General features: G+C 45.9%; 1 protein-coding gene across 2 annotated transcripts in view; it reads left to right on the top strand.

Moving 5' to 3' along the window:
- Positions 1–5566: 5566 nt before the first annotated feature.
- Positions 5567–15860, top strand: part of PPM1D (protein phosphatase, Mg2+/Mn2+ dependent 1D) — a 35453-nt gene continuing 25159 nt past the window's right edge. Inside the window, exons 1-2 of one of the 2 annotated variants that reach the window (XM_082200822.1) lie at positions 5567–6406; positions 14493–14721. In XM_082200822.1, coding sequence (XP_082056948.1) covers positions 6043–6406; positions 14493–14721 — 593 coding nt within the window. In that variant the 5' untranslated portion in view covers positions 5567–6042. The remainder of the gene's footprint in view (positions 6407–14492; positions 14722–15860) is intronic. The other variant, XM_082200823.1, reaches the window with a different exon arrangement.

Below are 15860 nucleotides of genomic sequence, written 5' to 3'. Positions count from 1 at the left end.
TCTGAGGAGGTAAACTGCTGTTCTAAGGATTCTTTGGGGAACTTGTTATTTAAATGTATGGTGTGCACACAGTTCATGGAAATGTACATGAACTGCGCTGCAAAAGTTGCTGACTGTACCACAGTGCAACATTTTAGTTAGTGTACTGGTAGTCACACATGACATGTGCATTGAACTAGTTTAGGTTGTAAGATTGGGAAGCTTCTTAGAAAGCAGAGGTAGAACTAAGCTAAGCAGCCAAAGTGACAAGCTGTCCTGGGCTTGATTTGAGTCGTGACTTGTCTCCCACTGTTTGCAAAAATATTGCTTAGCCCTGGAGATAGATCTATCTATCTGGTGGGGTATTCAACTAAGCTCTACTCAGAGTAGCCCCATTTAAATTAAAGGGCCTAAGGTATGGCCTACTCTGAGTAGGACTAACATTGGATTCAACCTTTGGTTTCTGAACATGTACAAAGTTCATTTGGGTCTTTTTCAGCTGCTGTTCCTTCAATATAACAATTATTGACCGTGGAAGATAATCAACACCTGGATAGCTCAGTCAGTAGAGCATGATAACTCTCAGTCTCAGGGTTGTGGGTTTAAGCCCCATGTTGGGCAAAAAGATTCCTGCTTTACATGGGGGTTGGACTAGATGATCCTTGTGGTCCCTTCAAAGTCTATAATTCTGTGATTCAGTGAACAGAGGGTTTCAGGTAGAGGGCACTCTCAGCCCAGCTGGGGATGCCAAGGATTGAACCTGGACCTTTTGCATGAAAAACAGATGCTCTACCACTGAACTACAACCATTAAATACAGTATATGCAAATCAGAGCCTCTGAGCAAGGGGCAGAGTTGTCTCAGCCAACTTCTAGCCTTTGGTTTTCTTCCAGAATCAGGCCACTGCTTTATTGCATTCTGAGCAGCCATGCTCCCTGCTTCAATTTAAAAAAATGTCCTGCCTATCCCCAAGTTAGAGCAAAGGTATGTGCTGTTAGGCAAATAATACCTTATTTCAGGCCCGTGCAGAGCTTGTCTGAGGCATGAGGCGGGAGTCTTATCCATGAGATGTGCCAGCACGACACTGCCATCTAAGTTGATCTGATGCTGCATGTTAGAACATGGTAACACAGGTCCAGATGTTACTATTGAAGACTTGCAGTTCATACAGACAGGCATGGGCATTTCACCACTGGCTGTTTCGCCCATTAACTCTCTGGTCAGCTGAGAGAAATGGGGCATTCTTGGCATGACAGCATAAGTATGGCAGGCCCCTTGTGGAGCTCCTCTGCCAGCTTAGCCCTCTGAGGCCTGGGGCAAGTGTACCCAGATGCCCCCCCTTCCCTGCTACACATGCCGGCCCTATTTATTTCCCATCTGGCAAATCCAAGAATTATGACCATGACATAAAGAGAATCACATACCTGAGAGCTTGTGCTTTGGCATCGAAGGTATACAACAAGTCAATATATGTGATTACTTACCATTTATTAAAAAAACCTCCTTACTGCATGTTTTAAATCTTGCAATTTTTGCAACATTGTGGTGACCTTTGCTCCAATTTAAGTCTGGAGAACTGAGACTGCATTATTGTCACATGCCCAAGACTACACAGTGGGTCTTTAACAGAGGCCTGCTTGCCACGGCCCACGTATTTTGCCAGTGAAACACAATGACTTGCTGGTGATGCATACTCACTAGTAACCCTTTATGCTTAGCACTTTACCATCCTACTGTGCCCAAAATTAAGGCAGCCAAAAGGTTGCTTTTCTCCATCCTGTCAACTGTGCGTATACAGGTGTTGGTTGTCATGTGTGATTTCAAGCGCTTGGATACTTTATAATCTTTATTGAAAGAGCACAGAAAATGTTGCTGTAACCTGTACAGCAGGCGCTGTAACTCTCTGCAATGGATGTCAAACTAGGATTTCAGAGTCCAAGACTCAAAGCCTAGTTTAATCCTGAAGCTCACCCTGGGCCAGTCATTATACCTCTCACCCTATTTTACCTCACAGGGTTGTTGTGAAGAAGAAAAAAAAAAAACAAATCAAGGAGAGGGAGGAATTGGGCAGCCATCTTGTGCTCCTTGGAGGAAAAGCAGGATATAAATACTGTATACTGAATTTCAAAAAGTCCTTTGGCAACAGACAATAGCCTTATCTATCATATATGTAGGCAGAAGGAAGCATATTCTGAAGACATCTGAAGGCAGACCTGTTTAGGGAAGTTTTTAATGACTGATGCTTTAATGTATTTTTAATCTCTTGTTGGAAGCCGCCCAGAGTGGCTGGGGTATAAGTGATGATGATGATGATGATGATGATGATTACATCCTGATATATAGCTATAGTTTTAGGTATTTCTCGATATCGTATTTATCACTCGCTACTTATACCTATGGCAAACGATCACCACTTAAATATCTATAAAAAGGTAAAGGACCCCTGACAGTTAAGTCCAGTCGCGAACGACTCTGGAGTTGCGGTGCTCATCTCGCTTTAGTTCTATATTATTCCTTTTTCCTCTCTCATTTCCTGTTCTAGACATCTGAGTTCGATTGCTTGCGCCTCGTTGCCTTAGGAACAGCTTAGCCGGCTCCCGCACAAACTGGCCGCCCAAACATTCTTTAACGTATCGGGGCGCGCTCAAGTCCTCGTCCGTCTCACGCAGGCGCGCACGGAACTATTCTTTCACCTCGCCCGCCTTCCCTCACTTCTGATTGGTCGGCGTATTTTGTACGTTTTAGTCTTCTCCGCCGGGGCTCTCGCGGAATGCTGGGAAGAGTGGCGGAAAAGAGGTTGAAAGGTTTGCTTCCTTGCAAGCAATGGACCTTCCTGCTTAGCCCTCCTGGGCTCAGAGAACGATCCATTTTGTCTGGCGGATAGATTTCCAAGAAGCGCCAGCCTTATGTTTGTTATAAGCAGGAGTTGAGGGCAGTAGCCCGCCCCTGTTGTCGGTCCCTAGCAGCTGCTATTCAGAGGTAGGGTCCATCCCAAAATATTATAACTAATAAAAACATAATTGAGAAGGACCATTCAGTTCAGCATCTGATTCCCCTCATTGGCTGAACAGAATTCCTAGAAAAATGTCTGCAAGATAAGAAAATCCCTGCTGGATCAGGATCTGTTGAGTGCAGTATCCTGTTATTACAGGGAGAACATAGCCATTGTGGTCAGCCACATTCTCCATGAATTTGTCTTGCCCCTTTTTAATTCATTCTTTGTAAAATACACAATTGTAATACATATACCAACAGCTAGTTTCTCACAGAACTGACTAAGAAGAGTGCTGGTACATTTTACATCATATCTCAGGATGTACAAAACCTAGAGACTATAAACTTTTTTTAAAAAAAATAGTGAATACTTCTCATAAAATAATGTTTGTTATTTACAGTTTTTAGGATTGCGTTTATTAAGACTAACTTATTTAAACAACAATCTGCTGTCCGATTAATTAAGGGCACCTTCTGAGTCAGTTAAGCTTTTTTCCTCCTCATTGCCCCGTCGCAAAAATCACCAACCTAACTGATTAAACATTACAGCCCAGTTATTACCAGGCAGGCACCTTTTTTTTCTTAGTTTTTTGACACCTACTTAAAACTTTTTGATTTAGGTAAGCCTACTCATACGTGAAACCTTGTTATGTTCAATTGTTTTTAAAAATCATTGATTTTATCTATATTTTGTTAACTGTATTGTCACCAGTTTTTAAGTCTGTTTTTATTGCTATTTTTTAATAAACAATCTGAATCATTTAATGTTAAACCACTTAGGATATATATTTTTTTATTAAGCGGCATATACATTTTAATAAGTAAATTAAATCTGGGTAACCGGGTTCGCGTCTCCGCTCCTCCACATGCAGCTGCTGGGTGACCTTGGGCCAGTCACACTTCTTTGAAGTCTCTCAGCCCCACTCACCTCACAGAGTGTTTGTTGTGGGGGAGGAAGGGAAAGGAGATTGTTAGCCGCTTTGAGACTCCTGAAGGGGAGTGAAAGGCGGGATATCAAATCCAAACTCTTCTTCTTCTTCTAAAAGGGTATCTAGCACTTTTGAGATATTCAGGTCGCTTTTCAACACACCTTGTTGCAAGTTTCTGGTTGTGACAAAGCCAGGTAAGATGCCAAGTTACAAACCTTCCTGTGTTTTGTCTAGTTTTTGATTGCAAGCCCTGTTGGACAGAGAGACCTGTCAAACCTGTTATTTGCAGAGCCTCAGGTAAAAAGATAAAGAAACATAGTGTTTTGTAACACCTTGAGGACTGAGGCTGAAGTCATATACCTAATGGCCCTGGGAAGGGAGTCCCACTGAGCTCAATGGGAATGACATATTATTATGGCATAATAGGCTTTCGTGAACTAGTGTCCACATCATCAGCTGCATGGAGTGTGTTATCCATGCCTAATTAGCCGGTATATAAACACACACACAAAGTAGTAAAAAATGCAAGCAGTCTGGTCAGAGGGAAATTAAACGCAAGCAGGGCAGACTGTTGTCAACTATATCAAAGCTTAATTATCATAATTTTAACTGGAAGGTAGGGCTCTGTGTCACAGGCACATAAAACATATTGCAGCTCCTCACCGTCCATCATTCTAACCACTGTGTATGTAACAAGGCCAAGACAGTCATAAGACTAACAATTTCTGGAGCCTGTTGTAGTCTAATTTCTAAATATTTCTGTTATATGTGGTTACCATAGCACAAGTAAGAGGTTAAAAGGAGAGACCCTGCCAAGAAAACTTCATGAATATGAATTCATTATGCCATTAAAATAATTTTTAAAAATCAAAGACAAACACCTTTTAACCTGAATCAAACCATTTTTTGTTAAAAAAAATAAGTCAAAGAAAACTTTATTGAATAAAACAATATATACATGGTTTCGAACAACTTGGGATAACGTTTTCCAAAAAGGCCACTTCTTGCACAATGCATGCATGAATTATAACAACAAATATTGCTAAAGAAGAAAAATAATAACACGAATTAAAGCATGCTTTAATAATACCTCATTCCATCATAACAAATATTAATTACAGAAAAATAATAATATGAATTAAAAGATACTCTTTAACAATGGAATGTTAATGTTTTGTTTATGAATTCAATAACTTGCACTCCTGAGTCCTGTAAAAACGGATCAAAGCGGAGTACATAAAACGAACGATAAAATATAATAAAAATCAACGCCAGAGATAACCTTTCCTCTGTAACCAGGGCCCTCGGTTGTCCTTTTTTATCTGTAGAGCTTTTGAGAAGTGTGCGGGGTGTTTTGAACGCATTTCTTCCTCCCCTAGGTTTTAATATGGGGTTATTTTTGTTTCGCTTTGCGCTGCCTTGGGGGTAAGGTAAAGCGACTAACAAATCCAACGATCAAATAAATATTAATTTAAAAATACTAACAGCACTGTAACCGCCAACCCATTCCACCTTCTGCCTAGATTACAAGGAGATCCTTAAAACACGCATGAATAGATTTGAGTTTGTGAGCGAGTGGGAGGAAGGAGCAACAGGGAGAACTGGCAAATCTGTCCTTTGCGCGCGCCTCCCTCGTTTTCCCTTTTCGGCGGGGGAGGCGGAGGCTCGTGCACGCGAGGCGCGCCCCCCGCTCCTCCCTTGGAACGTCGAACCTCCCCGGCGTTCTATCGGAAGCGGCGATTGTTCCGCCTTTTGCTACATCGCGCTCCGAGCCGCCCGCGCGGAGGGTTAGAGACGGGGAGAGAGAGAACCAGAACAGGGCATGCCTGGACAGCGCCTGCCAGCGCCGCCGCCGCCGCCGCGGCTCCTCCTCTTCCTCCGACGGTCATAAACAATAAAGTCACCGCCGGCCGGGAGAGAGAGAGAGAAAGAGAGAGATTGATTGTTTGGGGGGGGGAGAGGAGGGGGCATCAAAAGAAAGAAGCCGAGCGCGGATCACCTCTAGGCTTTTCAGGGGAGCAGGGAAGGAGGAGGAGGAGAAGAAGGGATAAAGCGGAGGAAGGAGGTGGGGGGGGGGCCGCGGCGGCTGCAGCCTGGTTCCCGTCGGGAGGAGGCAAAGGGGGCGGCCCGATCTCCCCGCATGGAGGGTCCCTGCTCTCTGGGGGTGAGCCTCTTCTCGGACCAAGGCGGCAGGAAATACATGGAGGACGTCACCCGCATCTTGGTCGAGCCGGAGCCAGAGGCTGCGTCGGGGATGGGCGCAGCGAGCGGCGGCGGCGGCAGAGCATTAGGCGGGGATGATGGCGGCGGCTGCGACCGCTCGGTGGCCTTCTTCGCCGTTTGCGATGGGCACGGCGGGCGCGAGGCGGCCCATTTCGCCCGGGAGAACCTCTGGCCTTTCATCAAGAAGCAGAAGGGCTTCCGATCCCACAAGCCGGCCGCCGTCTGCGCCGCCCTCCGCAAGGGCTTCCTCGCCTGCCACCGGGCCATGTGGAAGAAGCTGCGTGAGTTACTGCTGCCCTTCGCTGCTTGTAAACCCCACATCGCCTTGTTTGTTTGTTTGTTTGTTTACCTCCCCCTTCCCCACGTTTGTTTGTTTGTTTGTTTGTTTACCTTCCCCCCCCCTCATCGCAACTTCCCCCTATATAGTCAGCGGGGCTTGCTTTGCAGCCAAGTAAATGGGTGCACGATGACAGCAGGACTGTGCGCCGGAGTTTACTCGGGAGTAACGGCGCAATCCTAACTATACTTGTTCAGAAGTAAGGCCTACTGAATTCAGTGGGGCTTGCCCCCTCTCCTCCCGTAAGTGAGGTTCGGATTGCCTACTATACAACGCAGTCCTAACCCTGCCATGCTTCAGTTCAGTGGGGCTTACTCCCGGGTAAGTAGGGTTCGGATTGCAACTGCTGTTCCGGATAGATGCAGGTTTACTCAGGAGGAAAGCGTTTGTCTCCAATGAGTTGGGCTTGCTCCCAAGTAAATGAGCAAAAGCCTCGCACCCCTATGGGCAGCGTCTCAGACTTAACTCCTATGGAGTTGTCTAAGGATGTATCCAACTAAATTCTTTTCCCCATTGAAAGACATAGACCTGATTTAGTCGTGCCCCTTTGATTTCAGTGGCTAGGCTCTAAGTAGATGCAACCAGCTGTCATCATCCTGGTGGAATCCAGTGGGATTTCCAGAATGGCAGCACGTTTTCTTGCAAGCCTGTGCAGGTCTCCTTGGAAGTAAGTCGTACAGGATTCAGAGAGATACTGGATGTTGTGCCACACAGTGTTATAGTGCCAGCTTCAAAGTCCTCCCCTGTTCACGCCTACTTCAGAGGTAGCTCTCACTGAGATACTCATTCTGTTATTTAATTGTTTTGCTTTCAATGAAGCTTACTCCCTCAAATGGATTTACAATGGCAGAGGGGCTCCCTCCATTGTGTGTGTGTGTGTTTTGGGGAGCATCTTCCATGACACCTCCTTTCCTGGAATTAAAGTAGCTCCAGGTTTTTACTTCCTTTCTGTAGCATCCACATAAGGGAAGAGAGATCCTGATTAAATATGACTTGGGCTAAATTGGATCGTATTATTTTGGGCTGCTGTTACAAGCGATGCATTTGGATTAATTTTTTTATGCATCATGCATTGGATAGGATTGTGGGGGGGGGTTAGTTAAAAAAATAGTATTATTGATAATAGATTGTCTGAATTTCTGACCTGCCAATAAAAAAAAGTTGTGACTTGCATATTCAAACATGTAGCCGGATCCTGTGTGTGTTGCCTAGGAAATGTGTCCTACTGCATTGAGTGGGAATACAGGAATTCAGGTGCTGCCTTAAGCTGAGTTAGACCATTGGGGCCCACCAGTGTTCAAAATTAGCCAGGCACCAGGCACATTTTGCTAATGGCACGGGTCCAGGTGTGACTACATGGAGATCTCTGGATGCTAGGTTGGCAATTGACATCTCCATCTGGTTGGCCTGTCCGGCTTTCTTAAGCAAGTAAGCAGAAGAGCTTATTTGCTGCATATACCGTATATCCCACCTTTCCCCCCAGAGAGTGGGTCACCCACCCCCTCCTCAGTTAATCCCTACAACAACCTTTTGAGGTAGGTTAAGAGGCTGTGCTTGACTCCCAAGGTCACCCAGTGAGGGAGCCTCATGACTTGAGTGGGGATTTGAACCCTGATTTCCCGGGTACTAGTCCAACACTTTAACACTGGCTTCCCAGAGTCCTCCTGCTGTGGAGCAGCTATATAAATTAGTTAAGTAGGTAAATAAATATGGGGAAAGCAAAATGTCAATTAGAGAAGGATCTGAAATATTTTCCTTGAAGCTTGGCTTTGTTTCATTCTGGATTGTTTTATTTGATATTTTAATGTGTTGTAAACCACTTTGAGATTTTTTTTGTTTAAACTATAATGCAGTATAGAAATGAAACTAATAATAATAATAAATCTCACTGCCCCCCCATGGTGTCTAGACATTTAACTGTGTTGACTGTAACCCAGGTTTAAGGAGCCATTTGGCAATTAGCTGATTTACCTGTTTCTAACACTGGCACCTAGCTCAGTACAGTGGTACCCCGGGTTAAGTACTTAATTAGTTTTGGAGGTCCGTTCTTAACCTGAAACTGCTCTTGATCTGAAGCACCACTTTAGCTAATGGGGCTGCCTGCTGCCACCACGTGATTTCTTTTTTCATCCTGAAGCAAAGTTCTTAACCCGAGGTACTACTTCTGGGTTAGCAGAGTCTGTAACCTGAAGTGTCTGTAACTCGAGGTACCACTGTATTGTCGGCATCACTCCAGGATTTCAGACAGGAATATTTACCAGCCCTGCTACCTGGAGATGCTGGGGATCCAACCTGAGACCTTTGCATGCAGAGCAAATGTTCAACCACTGAGTTATAGCTCCCTTTCCCAGGGGGAGCCTAACCCCAATGGGGCTTATTCCGAAATTAATCACCTGCAGAATTGTGGCCCAGTTTTATGAACACTCATGTAGGGAGGAGTATGTCCAAATGGGGAGTAGATGTTGGCTTGGGCCTTAGTTCTGTTCCTGCTTGCTTGGTGCCAAATCCCGTTGATCTCTGGGGTGAACACATGAATGGAACCGGACTTCAGAGCTGGGACTTTGTGTGTAGAGGAAGCGTTGACTGGGTCTTGCTTACAAAGTAATTGCACACATCTGTGAATAGACAGAATCTCATCTTCATGTGGAACTGTTGACCTGTGGTTTCACATAACTTTCAGCTAGGGGTGGGCAACCTGTGGCTGTCCAGAAGTTTTGGGACTCCGGCTCCCGTCATCCTTGAATGTGTTGGCTGGGGCTGATGCCATTAAGCCCATCAACATCCAGAGAGCTGTATGATTGCTTAGAAAGCCAATGGTTTCCTCCTGCCTGACCTGGTCAATGAATGCAGAGGCACTAGGGCGGTTGACAAGAGTCTATTCAAGCTACCGTATTTTTCCGTGTATAAGACACTCCCATGTATGAGATGACCCATATTTTTTGAGCCCCAAATTAAGAAATAATTAATTGCAACATTGCATGTATAAAACGACCCCCAATTTTAAACTTTAAACATTTGGGAGAAAATACAGTCTTATACACGGAAAAATACAGTAACTCTTCAGTTAATTTCCAATATTTTGGATTGCTTGTGCTTTTAGTCCATAGCTCCATTCACCTGCAATCACACTCTAGAGGTGCTCTTCTAAGGCACTTGCAAGTTTGTTGTAGTGGTTAGAGTAGGACCCATGAGTCCTGGGTTCAAATCCCTACTCAGCCAGAAAGTTTTTACTGGGTGACTTTGGGCCACTTGGCATCTCTCAGTCTAACCTACCTGGGGGAGTGGGGGAATCACATATGCTGTCTTGAGCTCTTTGGAAGAAAGGTGAGATATAAAAATAAAATCCTGCTTATTTCAGTGGGACTTACTCCTGGTTAAATGTGTGTAGCATTGTCACCTTGTACACCCCACTGCAATTAACCCCCCCTCCCCTTTGCAGGCTTAATTCTTCATTACAGCTCATTCTGCCTTCTCACTCCCCCCCCTTTAAAAAAATGTACATTATTTGAAATTCGTGGTCATTTATCCCCTTCCTTGATCCTGAAATGTGATGGGCTTAGCAGCGTGAAAGCTGGGTAATGTTCCTGAACTTGGATTTGTGTGGAAATGAAGAAAAAATTAAGTACAAAACTCAGAATACCCTAATAGCCTGTTTTGTCAGTGTTTTTCACGAAAGGAAACATTTGTGCATTTTAAACGCTTTGCAGAACTCTGGGCTCCTATCCATTAATAAGATTGTACCCTTTTCTCCTTACTTGGGCTGCAATCCTTCCATGTGCCTACCTAGAAGTAAGCCCTGTTGAATTCAGTGGGGCTTCCATGTAAAGGGGGGTTAGCATTTCACCCTTTGTCTCTCCCTTCCTCTATCCCAAACCCCCTGTAAGCTCTTTGTTAAAACAGGGTATGGCCAAAATTGGTTACAGCTTGTTGTAGCCAGGAAACAGGCCTGGACTGAATTAGTGACAACAAGGGGAATGTCCGAAATATATATTACAAATGCCCGGTTCTCATAAAGAATGGAGCGTGGCTGTCAAATTTCAGATTTCCTTCCTTAATTGTTTTGCAGAGCAGAACCGGAGTGTGTTTGTGTGTGCCATTTTAGGGTCTGTTTCTCTTACCCATTTTCCTGGTTTTTCAGGCTACATAAGATAGCATCAGGGCTATATCAGGTTGCTTTCTGTAGCCCTCCGTTCATGTTATTCTCCTCTCCCCTTCACCTGGCTGCAAGTTTTTCCAGAGGCAGCCTCTCCAGGTGCCATTTTAAATTCCCCACAATGCCATGGGGTGCACTCAGTGTAGTGTCGCACCAGGGAACCATGGGAAAGTAAAATGGCAGCCTTCAGCAGCCAATGGCATAGCAAGGTCTTGGGGCACTGTGATCAGGTCACAGAAGAAAGATGGGATATAAATGAACTGGGTGGGAGGGAATACTGCGTGTTGGGAAGACTGCAGTCATGCTAAGGTTTGCAAGGTGTAGCTGATGAATTGATCAAAATATTCTCAAGAGCCACTGTGGTGTAGTGGTTAACAGCGGTAGACACGTAATCTGGGGAACCGGGTTCGCGTCTCCACTCCTCCACATGCAGCTGCTGGGTGACCTTGGGCTAGTCACACTTCTGAAGTCTCTCAGCCCCACTCACCTCACAGAGTGTTTGTTGTGGGGAAGGAAGGGAAAGGAGAATGTTAGCCGCTTTGAGACCCCTTCGGGTAGTGATAAAGCGGGACATCAAATCCAAACTCTTCTTCTCTTCTTCAACTAACTAAAAAGGAACTCCTGATTAATAGGACAGGAAGCTTTTCTTTTTTAAAAAAAATAAAACATTTTAAATGCAGGTCACATTAGGAAAGAGGCCTAGCCTCTTGTGTGTGATGGGGTTTGGTCCCCAACATCTTGGGATACAGTTGGGAAAGACTTCCTGTTTAAAATCTTGAAGAGCTGCTGCCAGTCCGTGTAGACAATAGTGGGCCAATGGTCTGAAAAGTACTATAAGACATCCATTTGGCCACTGTGATCCTGGGGCTTTGGTCAGATCCACCAGGGCTCTTCTTAGGTTCTTATGACCCTAAATGAACTGCACTGTACAGTACAGTGCCTGACATTCTTGCCCAAACCCTGATTTTTTTTTACTTGCAGGCATTCTATTTATCGGCATTTCCCTAACTGTTCATTTACACATTGCATTTGAGCTTTCGCATGATGCCAAAAGCCACTTCCGAATCTATAGTTCAAGTTTCGTACTCATTTCCATATTACTTACGAATGGATTTTTCTTTTCCTGGAAAGAAATAACACTGGAATTAGCCCTGAACTTGCACTATATTCCACTAAAAGTTCAAGAAGTAGCTTTTACGTTGTTTGAAAGCTCAAATATAATGCGGAACTGAATAAGGGAAACGGAATAAGCTTCCATGTGAATGCAGCCTTAGAGTTGGATCTGGAAGAGCTGGACTCAAATCTCCGCTTGAACCGTGAACTCACGTGGTGGACTTGGGTGCAGTCAAGCTCTCCTTAAATGGACATCTGCCTTTCATGGTTATTGAGGATCTTGCCTTCAGCTTTGTTACTCAGAAGGAAAAGTGGGATGCAGATAATAGCTAAATAAATAAAATGCTTGCAACAACAACAATAATAATCAGGGTTTAGGCAGGACTGACAGGGGCTGTACATTCCTGTTAATTCCGGATCATAAGAACCTAAGAAAAGAGCCCTTGGTTGATCGGACCGAAAGCCCACCAAGCCCAGCATCTCAATGGTCACCCAGTTGCCTGTGCGAAGTCCGCAAGCAGGTCAAGAACGCAACAGCGAATCTGCCCACTTGCGATTCCCAGCAGCTGGGCATTCAGAGCAGAAGAACGAGCTGCAAGAAAGAGCGACGGGCTTAAAATCAGTGTCAAGACCCAGGGTTGCTCCTAGCAGCTGGGCTTCCGAACCCTGGCTGGCAGTTGGCACGTGCTGCAGCCAGTTGATGCACTCTTGGCTCTGTTCCCTGGCCAATGGCTCAGGGGTGTAGGGGAGGGACCTGCCTTTGTTCCTTTGAGCGCATTTGGTTCGCAAGGGGGAGGGAGAGAGAGAGAGAAGGGGCTGCAAAAATCTGTCCAGTGTGTGTGTGTGTGTGTGTGTGTGTGTGTGTAGGGGAGAGGAGAGGTGTCTTGAAAAGTGTTGAAAAGGTGTCTGAGTTTAAGCATGCCTTCTCTGTATGCGTGGGCTCAAACAAAAAACGGATTTGACCATGAGCTGACTGTGGTTGTACACAGTTCGTTGTGCTGCTGTTTCTTTAATCCTCGTGGTGCAGCGATATTTGTGGTGTATATGTTGTGTAAAAGGTAAAGGTAAAGGTACCCCTGCCCGAATGGGCCAGTCTTGACAGACTCTGGGGTTTGTGCGCCCATCTCACTCAAGAGGCCGGGGGCAAGCGCTGTCCGGAGACACTTCCGGGTCACGTGGCCAGCGTGACAAAGCTGCATCTGGCGAGCCAGCGCAGCACACGGAACGCCGTTTACCTTCCCGCTGGTAAGCGGTCCCTATTTATCTACTTGCACCCAGAGGTGCTTTCGAACTGCTAGGTTGGCAGGCGCTGGGACCGAGCAGCGGGAGCGCACCCCGCCGCGGGGATTCGAACCGCCGACCTTTCGATCGGCAAGCCCTAGGCGCTGAGGCTTTTACCCACAGCGCCACCCGCGTCCCGGAGGCCAATGGTCTGAAACATATTGGCCCATATGTTGTGTACCCCCCCCAAAGGCATCCTCAGTGTCTCAGAAGAGTTGGGAAATGTAGGAAGTGGCCTTATATCAAGTCAGAGCATTGGTCCATATAGCTCAATATTGTCCACACTGACTGGCAGCAGCTCTCTAGGGTTTCAGGCGGGGGGGGTCTCACCCGACCCTTGGGCCTTCCTCACACAGAGCAGACGTGGTACCATTGAAAAGCGACCCCTTCCTGAGAGCTGTGAGGAGACCCCCCCCCTCGTTCCCCTCCTGGAGCCACAGTGTGGTTTAACAAGCCTTATTCTTGGAATTGAAGCTCTGTGAGGGGGACAGGCGTCTCCTAGCAACTCTCAGCACCCCTAACAAACGGCCTTTCCCAGAATTATTTAGGGGTGGCAGAAGCCATGGCTTTTTAGAGTCCCATACTAGTGCTTTAAGTTGATGGTGCGCATGTGGCCTTTGAGTTTGGGAACTGGCCCACTGGATATGGGGAATAGTCACTTCCATGGTTACGATTGCTTTTGACTCTGGCCCTGCCCACTGCTGGAATGCAGCTTCTGGAAATAAGGGAATGTGGGCCTTATGCTGCGAAACTTTCCCCATTATTATTATTATTATTATTAGTAGTAATAGTAATAATAATAATAGTAGTAGTAGTAGTATAGTGCCCTTCATCCAAAGGCCTCAGAGCAGTTCACAGCATTAAAATATAAGATAAAACAAAATACATAATGAAACCAGAACAAAACATACCAATTCCCCCCTAAAAAAACCACACATTTAAAAGGATATATGGTCTGTTAATCGGCCCAAGGCCTGGTTGAAAAGGAATGTTTCCGCCTGGCACCTACACATATATAATGAAGGCGGTCCTCGAAGTATTGCAGTCCTGAGCCATTTAAGGCTTTTTAGGTCAAAACCAGCCTTTTGAATCGGGCCAGGAAGCTAATGGGATGCCAATGCAGTCAGACCAGGACCGGCTCAAACCGTTTTGTCTCGGTGAGCAACCTGGCCACCAAATTCTGCATTGGCTGATGTTTCTGGACCGTCTTCAGAGGCAGCCCCATGTATAAACACGTTGAGGTAATCTAACTGAGAGGTTACCAGAGCCTAGGCGACAGAAGTGAGGCTATCCCTGTCCAGATTGGGGCGCAGCTGGGCCACCAGCCGAAGCCGATGGAAGGCATGCTGCGCCACCGAGGCCACCTGACCCCTTTGGGGAATGAGTATCTGTGGGCCTGGTTTATGCCTGTGCTTTTTTGTTCAGGATGTTGTGCCTAAGTTAAAATCCATTTTCTCATCTCTCTCTCCTCCCCGCTTTGCAGCAGAGTGGCCGAAGACCATGACGGGCCTGCCAAGCACATCCGGGACGACCGCCAGCGTGGTCATCATCCGGGGCTCAAAGATGTACGTGGCTCACGTCGGCGACTCGGGCGTGGTGCTCGGAGTCCAAGACGACCCCAAGGACGACTTCATCCGGGCTGTCGAAGTGACGCAGGATCACAAGCCTGAGCTCCCGAAGGAGAGGCAGCGGATCGAAGGCCTCGGGGGCAGGTAGCCATCTTGTCTTATCATCTTGTGCCGTGTGACAGAAAAGTTGGGTTTTGCAGGACAGGTTGGATCAGGGGTCAGCAAACTTTTAAAGCAGGGGGCTGGTCCACTTTCCCTCAGACCTTGTGGGGGGCCAGACTATTTTTTTTTTGGGGGGGGGAAATGAACGAATTCCTATGCCCCACAAATAACCTAGACATGCATTTTAAATAAAAGCACACATTTTACTTGTAAAAACACCAGGCAGGCCCCACAAATAACCCAGAGATGCATTTTAAATAAAAGCACACATTCTACTCATGTAAAAACATGCTGATTCCCAGACTGTCCACGGGCCGGATTTTTTCTTCTTCTGTTTTTACCTGCCAGCAAATGGTTAACGAACGGCAGCCTCTGATTGGCCGTGGTTCCAGGAGGGAGAGTTTAAAAGGAGAGGGTTTGAAGAGAGACAGTTAGTTAAGAGGGTTGGTTGTGGTGGGTTGGAATTGAGGTTGGAGAGGTTGGGAGATAGGTAGGGAGACAAGTTGAGGTAAAAAGAGTTAATGGGAAAAAGAGTTGGTTCTGGAAAAAAGCAGCCTCTGCTGAGCGTATTGTGGAGGACAGAGTATGGTGTTGCACAGAGTTTTTTAGCTCCCCCGTCCCGTGACGTTTTGTACACAATAAAGATCCCGCGATCTACCAGGATCAGCTGGGGATCTACCAGTAGATTGCAATCTACTGGTTGGACACCACTGGTCTATTACTTAAAGTACCTCAGGAGTAGGATTGTTAAAGGGGGTGGATAACTGAAAGAAAGTATCACCGTATAAAGGGACCAAACTCTAAAACAACTGAGGACGAATTTAAGCAAAATCGCACTGTATTCCTGAAGTAGCCTAAGTTTAACCCATTTGTGTTATATACTATCCTGCCTTAAATAAATCTTTATTGTTTATTTAAAGAAAACCTGTCTGAGACTCCAACTTGCTAGTTATCCCCTCACAAAGGTCCCCCCGCAGAATATGCTGGGGTACAATTTTAAGAGGACAATAAAAGAAACCTTTGGGTAAAGGGTTGTTCAGTGAGGTGGGGGCAATTTATCTAAGAGGGAGCGGGCACAAAGGCATGAGAGGAAAAAGTACCATCGTGCCCGTCCCATGCTG

The sequence above is a fragment of the Podarcis vaucheri genome (genome assembly GCF_965113315.1).
Source record: "Podarcis vaucheri genome assembly, chromosome: 15".
Taxonomy (NCBI): domain Eukaryota; kingdom Metazoa; phylum Chordata; class Lepidosauria; order Squamata; family Lacertidae; genus Podarcis; species Podarcis vaucheri.
This window is presented reverse-complemented; position numbering and strand designations above follow the sequence as displayed.